Here is a 13,497-nt window from a genome sequence, read left to right as displayed (position 1 = left end):
GTCCTGTTAGTTTGATACGTTGCACTGGAATTAGCTTTAGTTTATAGGAAGTGTCTTTAAATTTCTTCCTTGATTTCTTCTGTGATTCACTGATTATTGAAATGATTACTTTTAATTTTCATGCATTTCTATAATTACTCTGGGATTTGCATTTTTCTGGTTTCATTGTACTATGTTCTTATGCATAGGATAATTTGAATCACTTAGCAGTTATCTAAGCATGTTTTGTGGGCAAGTATGTGGTGTATATTGGAGAAATTTCCAAGTGTTACTAAGAATAATGCATATTCTGCTATTTTGGGTGGAACCCTGTAGATATTTATTAAGTCTTCTTGTTCAGATTCTGGTTGATGATATTTCAGCTTTCTTTTTCATCAACTTGATCTCTTTGTGTGTGTGAGGCAATGAGATTGTTCCACTGAATTATTTTTCTGTCATGTAATGACCCTCAGTAATGTTTCTACTGACGATCCCTTTATTTTCCCTTTTATTTAATTCCTCACCCTTCCTAGAGTAATCTTCATGTTAGCCCTTTTGGCCTCATTAGCTGAAGTATGTCTTTGTTGGATAACTTTGAGAATTCTGTTCCAGTGCTTGCTTGGTCATAATGAATTTCTTCAGGTACTTTTTTTTGTCATTAGAATGTCTGATTTCTCCATCGAATTTTCAAAAGGCTTGCAAGGTATACTGATCTTGCTTGAAAGATGTTTTCTTTTGGGGCTTGAATTACTTTTTCCAATTTCACGTGGCTCTTAAAGTTTGTGATGAGAAGTCTGTTTTAATTCTAACGGATTTTCCTTTATAAGCACTTCATTGCTTTTCTCTACCAGCTTTTATGATTTGTGTTCAGTGTGTGGGATTTTCCCCATGAGGTATTGTGAAGATTCTTTTCTGATCATGGCTATTTGGAGATCTATATGTCTCCCTTTTATGTATATTAAATTTATCCTCCATGTTTGATAGTTCTGCCTTATTTTTGAAAACAGATTATTTATACCATTTATGCTTTCTTTTCAATAATGTAGTTCCAATTAATTTAAAATTATTCTTTGCATCATTGCATCAGCTGATGGATCAATTTTTAGTGTAATATTTTTGTGCCTAGAGATATTTCTGAGTATATGGAGACTGACATCAGCCCTGTTCTGACACTCTGTTCTCACATGTTTCACTTCTACTGCCCATCATTTCCATAGAAATTTTATTCCTGTATTACTTTTTGATACTTTGTCATGGACTGTAGTTCTTTGCTAAACTGGTCTTTCATGTGTCATATAGTTGTAGGTTGATACCAAGTGAATTATGTTTAAGCTCAGAAAGATTAATACAGCTTCAAATGATGATTTTCAGTTTTGCTTAAGATCAAGTAATCCTTTCATTTCTTTCATATTTACCTTTTCATAATAGATATGTATATTCTTTTCCTGTATTATTGAATTTAAGAAGACATAATTTGATTTCTTGCTGTACAAGGCTTAGAAGGCAGGTCAATTTCCCCCAATATAAGCCATACTCAGAGACTCACTAATACCTTCTTTGGAATAGACAAGTACTGAGGCTTAGAACTGTTTAAATTGATGGTTTTCAGTTAACACTGTGTAATTGCAGTTCATTTTAGTATATAATAAACAGATTAAGATGTTAGAATGTGGAATGTATATTTTGTACATAGAATGAATATGAATTGTTTTGTATGTTTTTCCTTTTTATCGACACCAGAGATCGAACTCACAACTGCCTGCTTGCAAGGCATGACCTTATGCCGCTGAGCTAAATCCCCAGCCCCAGAATGAATATGAATTTTGCGAGACAGAAGGCAAATATACTAAGTTGAAGAATGGCCTCTTTAGTTTCATATTGACTCAGAACTATGAACTTCTTTCTTTGAAATAGACCTTGTAAGGATAATCAAATTAGGATGAAACTACAGTGGCTGAGGATAGATATTTAATTCAATGATTGATATTATGGGCAAAAGAAATTTGTACAAACAAACAAAAATACATGATGAATAAATCTATTTCAATATAGGGATTAGAGATTGGTGTGGTGGTGCATGCATGTAATCCCTATACTAGAAAGGCTGAGGCAAGAAAATTGCTGAGGGTTCAAGGCCAGAATGAGCTACAAAGGCCAACCATGACTGCACAGTGAAAAACTGTCTCAAAAAATAAAAAAAAGAAAGTGAGTAATATTGGAAAGATGAAGACATTGGACAAGGAATAAGAATTGCTGAGAAGAAACCAAAGCTATTAAAAGGCATATATAGACTTTTTGATATGCTTGACAAGTAAGATGATCCTTTCAAATCAATGATTTCAAAATTAACCAACTGTGAGAGAATAAATCTATGTTCTTTCCAACCAACACTTTTTGGCTCTTTCTTTTAGATTTCCTAGGAAACAAATACATAAGGAGGAGGAAAAGAAGGAAGAATAGGATAATGAGAAAGTAGAGGAGGGAGAAGTGGTGGAGAAGGGAAAGGTGTGGGGATGGGGAGTTTGAGGAGACAAAGGAGAGGTAAAGAGAGGGAAGGAAGAAGCAGAAAGAGAAGAGGAGAGGGAAGAAGAGGAGAAAGAGGTAAATGAGAAATACAAGTACTAGAACAATAAGGAAAAGAGGAGGATGAGAATTATACATCATATTATATTAGTAATTTTACTAAAATAGTATTTCTTTTTTTATTTAAGGAGAAAAGAAAAGAAAAAAAAAACAGTGAAGGGGTACAAGTTATACAGATTTACAGAAGGAAAAAATGTGCAGTAGGAAATCACTAGTTAATGGATTACATATTGCCATCTTAGAAATAATTGTTCAAGTCACAAAATTAAAGCTTGTAGAGTGGACATTCCAACAATGATACTGCAAACAGTTCTGTTCAATGATCCAATAAAACTCTGTGATATCATTTTATATCTTATACACTTAAATATACATGCAGTTATATAGTTTAGAGCACTTTCTTTTCCTCTCTTTTGTACAATGACTATGACACATTTTGGGTTTCATTGCTCCCACGGTTCTTATTGCTTTTTTGGAAGAGAGTAAAACCAAATGTGACATAACAGAACAGAATCGGTCAAGTCAAAAGGGTGGACATAATAGATAATATAAAAACATAATACAAGGTGATCAACAATGGTTACCATAATGCCTCCCGCTATTTCTAATAGAATTGCCTATATCATTAGTTGTAATACAATTGAACAAAACAGTAAAGAATAAAACCGACAAAACCAAAACATTGGAGACATTGTAGGTCTTCAAAAGTAGATAAAAGTCAACGAGAATGGGCGTTATAATGAATCTCATTATCTTCTCAGCTGATGCCTAAACTTTCGAACCTGATACTATCCAGCAAAACAGAATAGAGGAACCTCAGTCAAAAACAAGATGGTGAGAGTAATACAGGGCTTCAAATCGAGATAATAGAAAGTCAAAGTGGGTTACTATATTATATCCTGCTATTTTTTCCCCTAAATTAAATGGATAAAAATAAAAAAGTAAATAATGGAGTGGAGATTGAGAAAAAAGAGGGCATAACAGCGAAACAGGGCAGATCAAAACATAACCATTTAAGTAGAATAGTGTTTCACCACCAGATATTTCCGACCCAAAAGTAGTTACCATATTGACTCTTTCCTTGAAGTCCTTGAGTGCAACTTCGTATACTGTAGCATTAAGTATATCAAAACAATGTAAAACCATTTAAGAGAATGACAGCATTATAGAGTATTTAGAATCGACTAACAGAAAATGAACAATGGTTTCTGTATAATCTCCTTGTCTTTAAAAGGTTTTTGCTTATACTATCATACATAATAAAATTCCATAAGATACAACCTGTTTAGACCATTGGAGACAGAAGAACAAAAGCTAGATGAGACTTCAAAACAAGATGGTACTAAATCAGTATTACCTATTAAGATGTCATTTTCTCCAAAATAGATGTTCCTATCATCCAATCTTCTCTGTCTCATTTCTGTTGAGCTCTTTTTCTGTCAGTAGCTGTCAGTTTGTCTTCTTCATTTTGTTCTCTGCTCCATTCGTTGTGGCCTCCCCGCCACTATTTCTGGGTTCTTTGTATTTTTCTTTTTTTAGAATATCCTGCAATACTTTCTGTAGGGTTGAATTGGTAGTTGCAAATTCCCCCAGTTCCTCTTTATCCTGGAAGCACCTCGTTTTTCCATCAATTTCCAGGGACAGTTGTGCAGGATATCTCAATCTTGGCTGGAGATTATTATCTTTCAAAGCTTGAATTATTTCTCCCCATGCTCTTTGTTATTTGATGGTTTGTGAAGAGAAATCTGCTGTAATTCTGATGGGTGTTCCCTTGTAAGTAGTCTGTTTCTTGTCTCTTACAGCTTTTAATATTCTGTTCTTGTATTGAATTTCTGGAATTTTTATTATTATACGCCTGGGTGTTGCTCTGTTTGGGTTGTAGGTAGCTGGGGTCCTGTATGCCTCATACATCTGAGTATCTTTACCTTTTGCTAAATTAGGAAAATTCTCCTGGATTATTTCTGTGAGTAGCTTTTGTAGTTCACTTGTTTGTGTCCCTACTTCTTCTTTTATGTTCTTAATCCTTAAATTATGGCTCCTCTTATCATCTTCTAGTCTTTGTATTATTGCTCTTTGTTTCTTTGTTATTTTTAAGAAGTTTTTCATTTCATTCTCCCATATTACAAGTCTGCCCTCCAGCTCAGATAGTCTGTCCTTAGTTTCTTTCAAGCTGTTATGCCAGTCTTGGATGGACTTCTTAATTTCTTGATAGTCCCTTTGAACCTGCTTCACATACTCAATGCTTTCTCTGTTTTCTCCATCAAGCAATTCTCCCCTCTTTTTCTGTTCTTCCATTCCACCATCTGTTTTTTCCTGGGTGGTGCTTAGCATTTCTCTAACTATTCTGCATACATCTAGCTTCAGGTCGTTGATAACTTCATTCCTGAATTGGTCTATGAGGCTCTCTATATGGCGCTTAATGTATATTGGTGCGGTGTCCACTATTGCCTGTTTCTCAGAATTGGGGGCTGAGGAGCCTTTCTTGTTGCTTCCCTTCCCCATATTTTCTGTTCCTTATAAAATGCAAGCTTACATAGGAGGCCCGGCTTCCCTGCCTGTCAGCCACAGCCTGATCAAATTGCGCTGGCTAGTGGTTCCCGCCCACCGCTGCGCACCAGGGAGTTGCGGAGGAGGCAGCCTATGCGGGAGTCAGTTGCTCCTCCGGGCCACCGTCAGGCTCTGGGATCTGGGTTAGGCCAGCCTAGGGAGTCCGCCAGCAGCGTCACGCAGGCCAGGCACTTTTCACCAATCCCGTCCGAGAGGGGAATGTGTGGCTGGAGTCGCCACTGCGCCCTGATCTTACAGGACTGCCCGAGCCCAGAAAGTCCTCCGCTGGAGTCAAACAGTGGTAGGGGGGTCAGTTTCTCACTCACCTCTCCACCAGTCAGTTTTCGTGTACGCCTCCTTGCCCATCCTGTTTTCAACTCCGTTTGCAGACTCCTGTTCCCAGAGCTTCTGCGCGTCTCTCCTTGCCGAGCCGCTTGCGGAGGCAGCTAGCCGCCGGGCGGCGGGAAATCCAAACCGCAGCTTCCAATGGCGCGGGGTCGAGCCTCCACACCGAGTCTTTTCTGTTCCTATTTTAGCGCCAGGACTGTATTCTAAGTTGGTTTCTCTCAGCCCAGTTCGTTCCTGAGTCAGCAGAGCATATCTCTACTGGTTCGTGTCTCTTTAGTCCGCATCATTCCTGGCCTCTGAGCCGAGCCTTTCAGAGAGCCTCCGGTAGTTGCTGTTGTCTGTCCGCCATGTTCTCCCGGAGTCCCTAAAATAGTATTTCAATTAAAGTTTGAGAATACAGACATAAACATACACATATATACATATATGTATATATAGTTCACTTTAAGAAATCTATTTAAAAAATAAAAAAAAAAAACATACAATGATTTCTACTTCTGCGAGTGCCAGCCAACAGAAAGAGAGGTTCATGTGTAAAGTATGCAGTGTTCTCAACCACTGTAAATGGCCCTTTGTGATTTTTGCCTCTTTCTCAGAGTCAAAAGTACCATGAATTGTAAAAGTTTTGAGTGGATTCAGGAAGAGTAATGCATTTAAACACACACAAATGAGGACTTGCAAAACTGCCTCAGAAAGTGACAAGAGCAATGGAATAAATGTGCTCAAAGCATATTTAGAATATTATCACACATAGAAATTAACCTGAAACCACTCCACACAACATGAAATTTCCACTTCTTACACTTGTTGGAAATGTAATCATCAGATTTACCAGTTACTCAGTTTTTCATAGAAAACTGGGAGACAAACATTTCCTGTGAAGATGGCTGGGAATTTACCTCAGTGGCACAAGTTCCTGCCTAGCAAGTGTAAGGACATGTATTTTTATCTCCAATATAAAAACTAAAAAAGCACCAGCAACAAATTCCATGTGAAAGAAAGTAAGTAAGCGTATTTTTACAAAAATCAATGAAACTAGCCGCCTAAGAGAACACCTCATTATGTACTATTAACATCACTACAAGCTTCATAATGCAAAGCTGAGCAATGATTTTCATTTTTCTCTTTCTGTCTTTAAAATTGACTAAGTTTATTATGAAAACTTTTAGGACTCACCAATGTGTGTGTAGGGTGGGGGACGGGCTGCATTTTTCAAAAATATCAGTGACATAAAATAGATACAGAAAAATGTAGCAAAGTTCTAGACTCAAGGACACTAAAAAGACATGACAATGAGGAACAATATACCTAACCCTAGCTTGAATCTTTTACAAGAGGGATTTTAAAAAATCAAGAGTATGATTTATCAATTGACAAAATGAATACACACAAAGTATTAGATTAGGTGTAATGACTGTATCTATTTTAAGTCATTGATATTTTTGATAAAAAACACATGAATTTTCCAGCACGTACAAAGATTTTCAGAAGTATATTTTGAATATTAAATTTGCTACAGTTATTTACACTGAGATTATGTGTCTTGGGAAACATACACAGTTAAGTGAGGCTGATGGTGTGATTGACTTACTCTCAAAGGTAAGAGAGTTTAAGATAATGCTAAGAAAAGGGGACTGAGTGAGATATAGGGGATAATTCATGGAAATCATTTTATTTGTTTTGGTGACTGTGAGGCTCTATTGTTCAGTCCAAAACGCAATGGCTGGGTGAGAGATTTGTCAGCTACCCCCAACTTCAAGGCCAATCCTCTTCTTTGCTCTGCCCTCAACCCACCTGCTTCAGCCCCGCCTACCTGTGTGTGACACAGTCTCTGCGTGACCTCTATTACCTCACATTCTAGATCCCCAACAGTTGCTTGGGCCCTAGGTTCAAGGATTAGCAACAGTGGGCTGCCCCAGGTAGGAGCTCTGGCCTCTTTAGCAACACCCTCTGATCAGGTAGCCTCCTCTTGGGCGTTTGATTATCGCTCAAGCTACTTAAATCACATCGACAGTCAGTGGCTCCTAGCCACAGGTGTCCAGCAGCAACTCAAGTGAAGTGGATCACTAGACACCAACTTTCCTCTACTGGCCTCTCCACTCCTGCTCGCCTTTCCAGGGACACTCTACAACCAGAAGAAAACCACGCCACAAATCAAGCACCTGTGGACTTGGCCTCTTATTGTGGTGCCTTTTGACTCAGCAATACCAACGCTCTGCATCACATACCCAGAACTGAACCTAACTTTACGCACCAAGAGTTGAGGAGAATGTCTTCTTTAAAGCGTCTTCAAAACGAGCTCCTTGATCTGTCTCGTGATCCACCAGACAACTGCTCTGCCGGGCCTGTGGATGATGACATGTACCAGTGGCAAGCGACCATAATAGGTCCCGATGGCAGCCCCTACCAGGGAGGTGTCTTCTTCCTTAAAATGGAATTTCCTTCAGATTATCCATTCAAACCTCCCAAGGTAGTGTTCACCACCCGAATTTATCATCCAAATATTGGTAGAAATGGAAATATCTGTCTAGACGTGCTCAAGGATCAATGGTCTCCAGCGCTCACAGTCTCCAAACTACTCTTATCTATCTGCTCCTTGTTGTGCGACCCCAACCCAAAGGACCCTTTGGTCCCCGAAATTGCCAAGGTGTACCTAAAGAACCGGAGAGAGTATGAGAGACAGGCTAGAAAATGGACTGAGAAGTATGCCACATAATTTTAAAATCAAACTTCTTCACCAAAATAATAAACAGAAAATTGGCAGTTCAATTAATTAGTTGTCTCTCATTTTTCACACATCTTCCTCATCTTTGGGGGTACACATTGCACATGATTCATATTAGGATATATGTTTTGAGGTGTTGAAGGACTGGATGCAAGACTAGAATGGGTGATTGGTGGAGAAGGGAAACGCAAATTAGTTGGAAACCAAATTGTAACAATGTAACATCCTCTGGGATTAGGAGGGAAATTATTCTTTTGATTTAAATTCAAATGAAGAATTTCTTTATTGATTTAGCATTGGGAAACAAAGCAAAAGCAAGAGAGGGTATTTGCTTTGGCACTAGAAGAACGATTTCACCCTGCTATGGGAGTATTTTTAGTGTAAAATCTTCTAGAAAAGCCAGTAGGTAGGAAAACTTTAGAGAAGGTTTCTAAGCCAGTTAAGGATCTATTTTAATTTGCAGCACCTACATATTTAGAGGTTTTGGGTTGCCCCAAGATAAGTATTTACTCATGTCCTGTATTTTGAAGTTCAGGTTTATCAAAATACAAAATGCATCTAGAATTTTAAAAAGTATAATGTTTCATTTCCAGTTTTCTACTTCTGTTGCACCTTTTATACACTTCACTTGCCCCGTTTTGGCTTTCTCCCATTAGCCATGCTAGGTGTGATATGTTGAACACCAGTGCTACAGCTGGCATAGGAATTTACCAATAGTCAAGCAATATAAACAAGTTGAAAGTTTATTGATGCACTGGAAAAGAACAGCATGAGTACCCAAAGGAGGACCACTCCATTAAAGTAAAAGGTTAATCCTTTCATCTTTAACTTTAATGTGAGACTGGGCTTGGGAAATTTAATCCCCAGAAAGCTTTCAACAGGTCATGGTGCTTAATAGTAGCACCAACCATGTAGATTCTATGGATAGCTATTTGTAAATTCATGTAATGTTTGTGTTTTATGGGGACCAATGTCTTTGACACTGCTTGTAACAGTAAACACTTTTTTGGTAAAATTAATTAACAGATGTGTATATATTTTGTCAAGAACATCAGAATTCTAGTGGTCAAGAGAATGAGAACGAAAGATGATTGTGCTTGAAAATGGTGTTTTTTTTTATCTAGTGGGACAACAGAATAAATAATACTCTTTAGAGATGACAATAACTTAGATAATGTCATTATGTGTGCTAGTTTTCCACACGGTTTACAAGGTGAAAAGTTGATGTTCTATTATGGACTTTTCTTTCATTTGAAATGCAGCTTGTAAAGAATAACAATACAAACATGTATCAACGCACCATCCCTTGGGCTGTAGATGATTTCTCAAGGTATAGTTACTGGACTCAAATTTGTATTCTTTTTACCAAAATGATTTAAAGTATAGCTTGCAAGCCCACTGATTATCCTGTCCCATTTTTTTTTATTTTGGAAATAGGGTCTATCTATGTGGTTCAGGCTGACCTTGAACTCCTTTTTATCTCAGGCTGGTATTGATTGCAAGGATCCACCTGTCTCAGCCTCCCTAGTACTTGGATTAAAGGAGAACTCACCATGCCTAGCTCCTATTGCATTTTTTGGAAGTTGGTAGAGGAACATTCACGGTATGAGGATTTATCTCAGTGACACAAGTGCCCGCCTCGCAAATGTGAATTCATGAGTTCAATACCTGGTAAAAATAAATAAATAGATTCGTGTATTAAACACAGTTGGCATGATTAGTCACAACACAGCAAACATAATAAGCTTCAGTCATGTCAGGTGTCTTTGCCTGCTAGATCCTGAGGAAAAGTTGTGCAACAGACCAAGTGATTGCTGAACTCACAGTGAGTTTGTGCCACAGCTGAGCAATCTCAGTTTTTAGGGACTGCCCCAGAAGTAGGTGTTTTCATTAATCTGTTCAAAAAACAAGAAAACGAACCCTCTGCCCTAAAGGGAACTCTTCTTTCAAAGATTCTTTGCTATATACATATATCTCAATAAAGCTCCTTTTGAAAAGTAAATGCTTTCAACATGACACTGATCTTTTAATAATATACATTTACCTACTCTTATAAAGGCCAGAAAACACTGCTCTAAGAAAATTACATTATTTAAATTTTTAAAAAATTCTTCAATTTTCCAAGATAAAAGCAGTCATACCACGTGCAGAAATGTAATGGAGAATTGGAACTAGATAATTTTACTGACATGGATGTCTTTGCTCAGAAAGGTAAATAAATATTTATGAAAATATATGTGGTTATTGAAAAGATCCCAACATTTCTTGTATCACTTATGAATTCATACATGTCTACACAAATATGAAGATTATTATCTTCATTACCCTGAAGACACTGAAATAGTCTACTCTTTTTAAGGAGAAAGGAGATGCTGTTATCTGAACATTCCACCACATTAATATGTTGAATGAGAATCAACAACACAAAAATACTAGGTAATAGGATTTTTGAAAGTTAAGTCAGTGAATATATGCTTCTTGGATAAAATAAGGGCACTTATGAAAAGGATTTGAAAGTTTGAGTTCACACTTTCTGTGCTTACCCAAAAAACACAAATACTTGTTTTTGTGTGTTACTGGGGACCCAAATCACAACCTCACAATTGCAAGGCAGGTGCTTGGACCACTGAGCTAAATTCCCAGGCTCAAAGCTCAAATACTTACACTCATTTTACACCATAAAGTGTATTATCTACCACAAAGATTTTCTTACTTTAAGCTTATAAGAGGACCCACAGCTCTTCTATTTTGCCATTCCACCTCCTCCTCCTCACACCCTTCTCTTGTGATAGTGCAGCGGGAGCAAGCAAGCCTTCACCATGACTGCACAGTGATCTTGGAATTTTCAGACTCCAAAACAGCATAAAATAGTTTTTATTGTATCTTAAGTGTCTAGTCTCAGGTGTCCGGTTATAGCAGCATATATGAACATCAGTTCATTCAGCCTTTTAACTGTAAAACACAAGGCAACAATATTTTAATATTTAAAGTACTTGTCAAAGTAAGACTACAAATATAGCAAGTTTTGTTTTTGTACCAAAGTTATTAATCCTTTAGATATAAATTTTCTTTCAGCTGTTTTTTTAGACAGTGCTACCAAATAGGAATTCCCTATGTCTAGATTATGCGACTGAGTAGCTACTAGTCAGGTGTAACTAACCATTTATCAACCACTTGAGATATAGTGAGCAAAAAGAGGCAACTGCTTATTTCATTGATGTAAGTTTTATGAATTTTAAGTTAACATTAATAAACATGAAATTCATTCCTTTAGAATTGTAATCACGCTCAAGCGGTTACTATATCATAAAATTGGAGCATAAGGCTAGAAATTTGTATAACCTTTTAGATGTGTGCAAGTTTTTTATTAGGTACATGTTTCCTGTATAACCAGTTTGCATTTATCTTAGTGAGTAGGTACATGCAATGATACACCTTGATTCATTGTTACTTTCTATTCCTTTCTCACTCACTTTTCTCTTTCTGAATTTAATCTGCTTTCCTTATTTTCACTACTTTTGTTATTATAGTTATTTTAAAGTTGCAAAATTCCACTTCCCCTACCCTTCACTGACCCTTACACTTGGTCTTCCTGACCCTTACTAGTTTGCAAATGGTCTGTCTATATGTGTCCTGCTACCAATCCTTTATTTTTTACTTCATTTGAACTTTTCTTGCTAAAAGGGGATGTACCACACAGTATATAAGATTGCATTTGTGATTTATTCTACATAACATTTTATTTTCCAAGTGTATCCATCTTACTATAAATGTCTCCAATATATCCTACTTTGGAGCCAAGAAGTATTTCATTATGTACAGATGCCATATTTTCCTTTATCTATTTGTCAGTTGATGAACATACATGCAGTTTTTTATGCATTGTGTACCAATAAACATTGTCAGGCATATGTAACTGTAATATGATACCTTTAGTACTCTTTGGAGTATACCTAGAAGGAGAAATATCAGGTCACATAGAAATTGTAAATTTAGTACTTTGAGAAATCTCCCTATTGATTTTCACAGTGGTTGTACTGGTTTATATTGCAATCATAAAAGTAGGAGGTTTTGTCTTTTTTTTAATGCCACCCCCCAGTGTTCATTACTTGATGTCTTGATGATTGACATTCTTTGTGGTATTAGATGAAACCTTAGCATTGATTTATTTTACATTTCTCTAATACAATTGTTGAACATTTTTTCATATTTTTTGGCTGCTTGTACTACTTCTTTGAAGTGTGTATTCACTTCAATTGCCCATTTTCTGATTACGTCTTTTAATTTGGGTGGTCTCATTTTTGGTGGTTTGCATATTCTAAGTATTAGTCGCTATCTCTCAGCTATCTGACATTTTCATTTTATATTTTGCAGTTTTCACTTCTCTCTAAAGATGGCTTCCTTTGTTGTTGAAATTTTTATCTTTCTGCTAACATGAGCTTTTAGCCCCTTGTCAGTGATCACCTAGCTGATTATTTCTAAGGAGATGACAATATCTGTGTTCTGCAACAGTGAACGATGTACCTATTTTTGTATCAGTTTTATAATATTTTTATCATCCTTGCATGGTAGTACAACTTGAAGTCACTTATGCTGATGTCTTTTTTTTTTTTTTGTTCTTGTTTCCCAAGGTTGTTTTTGTCATTCTGGGTTTCTTCTGGTTTGACATTAATTCATAGATTATTTTCTCTGTTTCTCTGACTAAGGCTGTTAATCATTTGACTGGGATTGTTTTTATTATTTGTGTTAGTTAGCTAATATTGGTCCTTTTGACAGTTTTATTTCTACCCAACCAGGAACAGGAGATATCTTACCATTACCTGATGTCCTATTCAATTTTCTTTTTCAGAGTCCATTTGTTTTCAACATAGATGTTTGCAACTGCCACAGTTAGCTTAATTCTAAGGTACTTGATTTTTAAAATGCAAATGTGATCCATATTGTTTTCATACATTCTTTCTCACTGAATCCATTGAGTTTATACATAAGTTTTACTGACTTGTGTGTGTTGGTTATATAACATGCATACAGGTTTCAACATTACTGAAGTTAGATAGAAATTTTGAGACTTTTTGCCATCGATATTTGGGGTTTCTATGTAGAGTATTATGTCTTCTGCAAATAATGATACTGTGAGTTTTCCTTTCCTGCATTTATCTATATTATTTCTATTGCCTAACTTTCTTGGCTAATCTTTCCAGGTATAAACATTTACCTAAAAATGTGTTCTATTTAAGCTTTTTTAGTTCCAGGGTCTGACAATATGTAGTTGCCATGGTTTATTTATCCTTTGTCAGTTGATGAACATGTATGCT

At 36.6% G+C, this 13,497-nt stretch overlaps 1 protein-coding gene across 1 annotated transcript; it reads left to right on the top strand.

The window, feature by feature from the left end:
* Nucleotides 1-7,371: 7,371 nt before the first annotated feature.
* On the top strand, nucleotides 7,372-8,173 carry LOC100720620 (ubiquitin-conjugating enzyme E2 D2-like). Its single transcript, XM_003470964.2, has one exon. It carries the CDS (start codon nucleotides 7,727-7,729, stop codon nucleotides 8,171-8,173), a length of 447 nt encoding a protein of 148 aa, XP_003471012.1. The 5' UTR covers nucleotides 7,372-7,726.
* Nucleotides 8,174-13,497: the final 5,324 nt, after the last annotated feature.

This window comes from Cavia porcellus, unplaced genomic scaffold, assembly GCF_034190915.1.
Source record: "Cavia porcellus strain 051 isolate PalLab524CR breed Dunkin Hartley unplaced genomic scaffold, mCavPor4.1 scaffold_3, whole genome shotgun sequence".
Lineage (NCBI taxonomy): Eukaryota > Metazoa > Chordata > Mammalia > Rodentia > Caviidae > Cavia > Cavia porcellus.
Note: the sequence above shows the minus strand (reverse complement) of the source record. Positions and strands in the feature narration are given on the sequence as shown.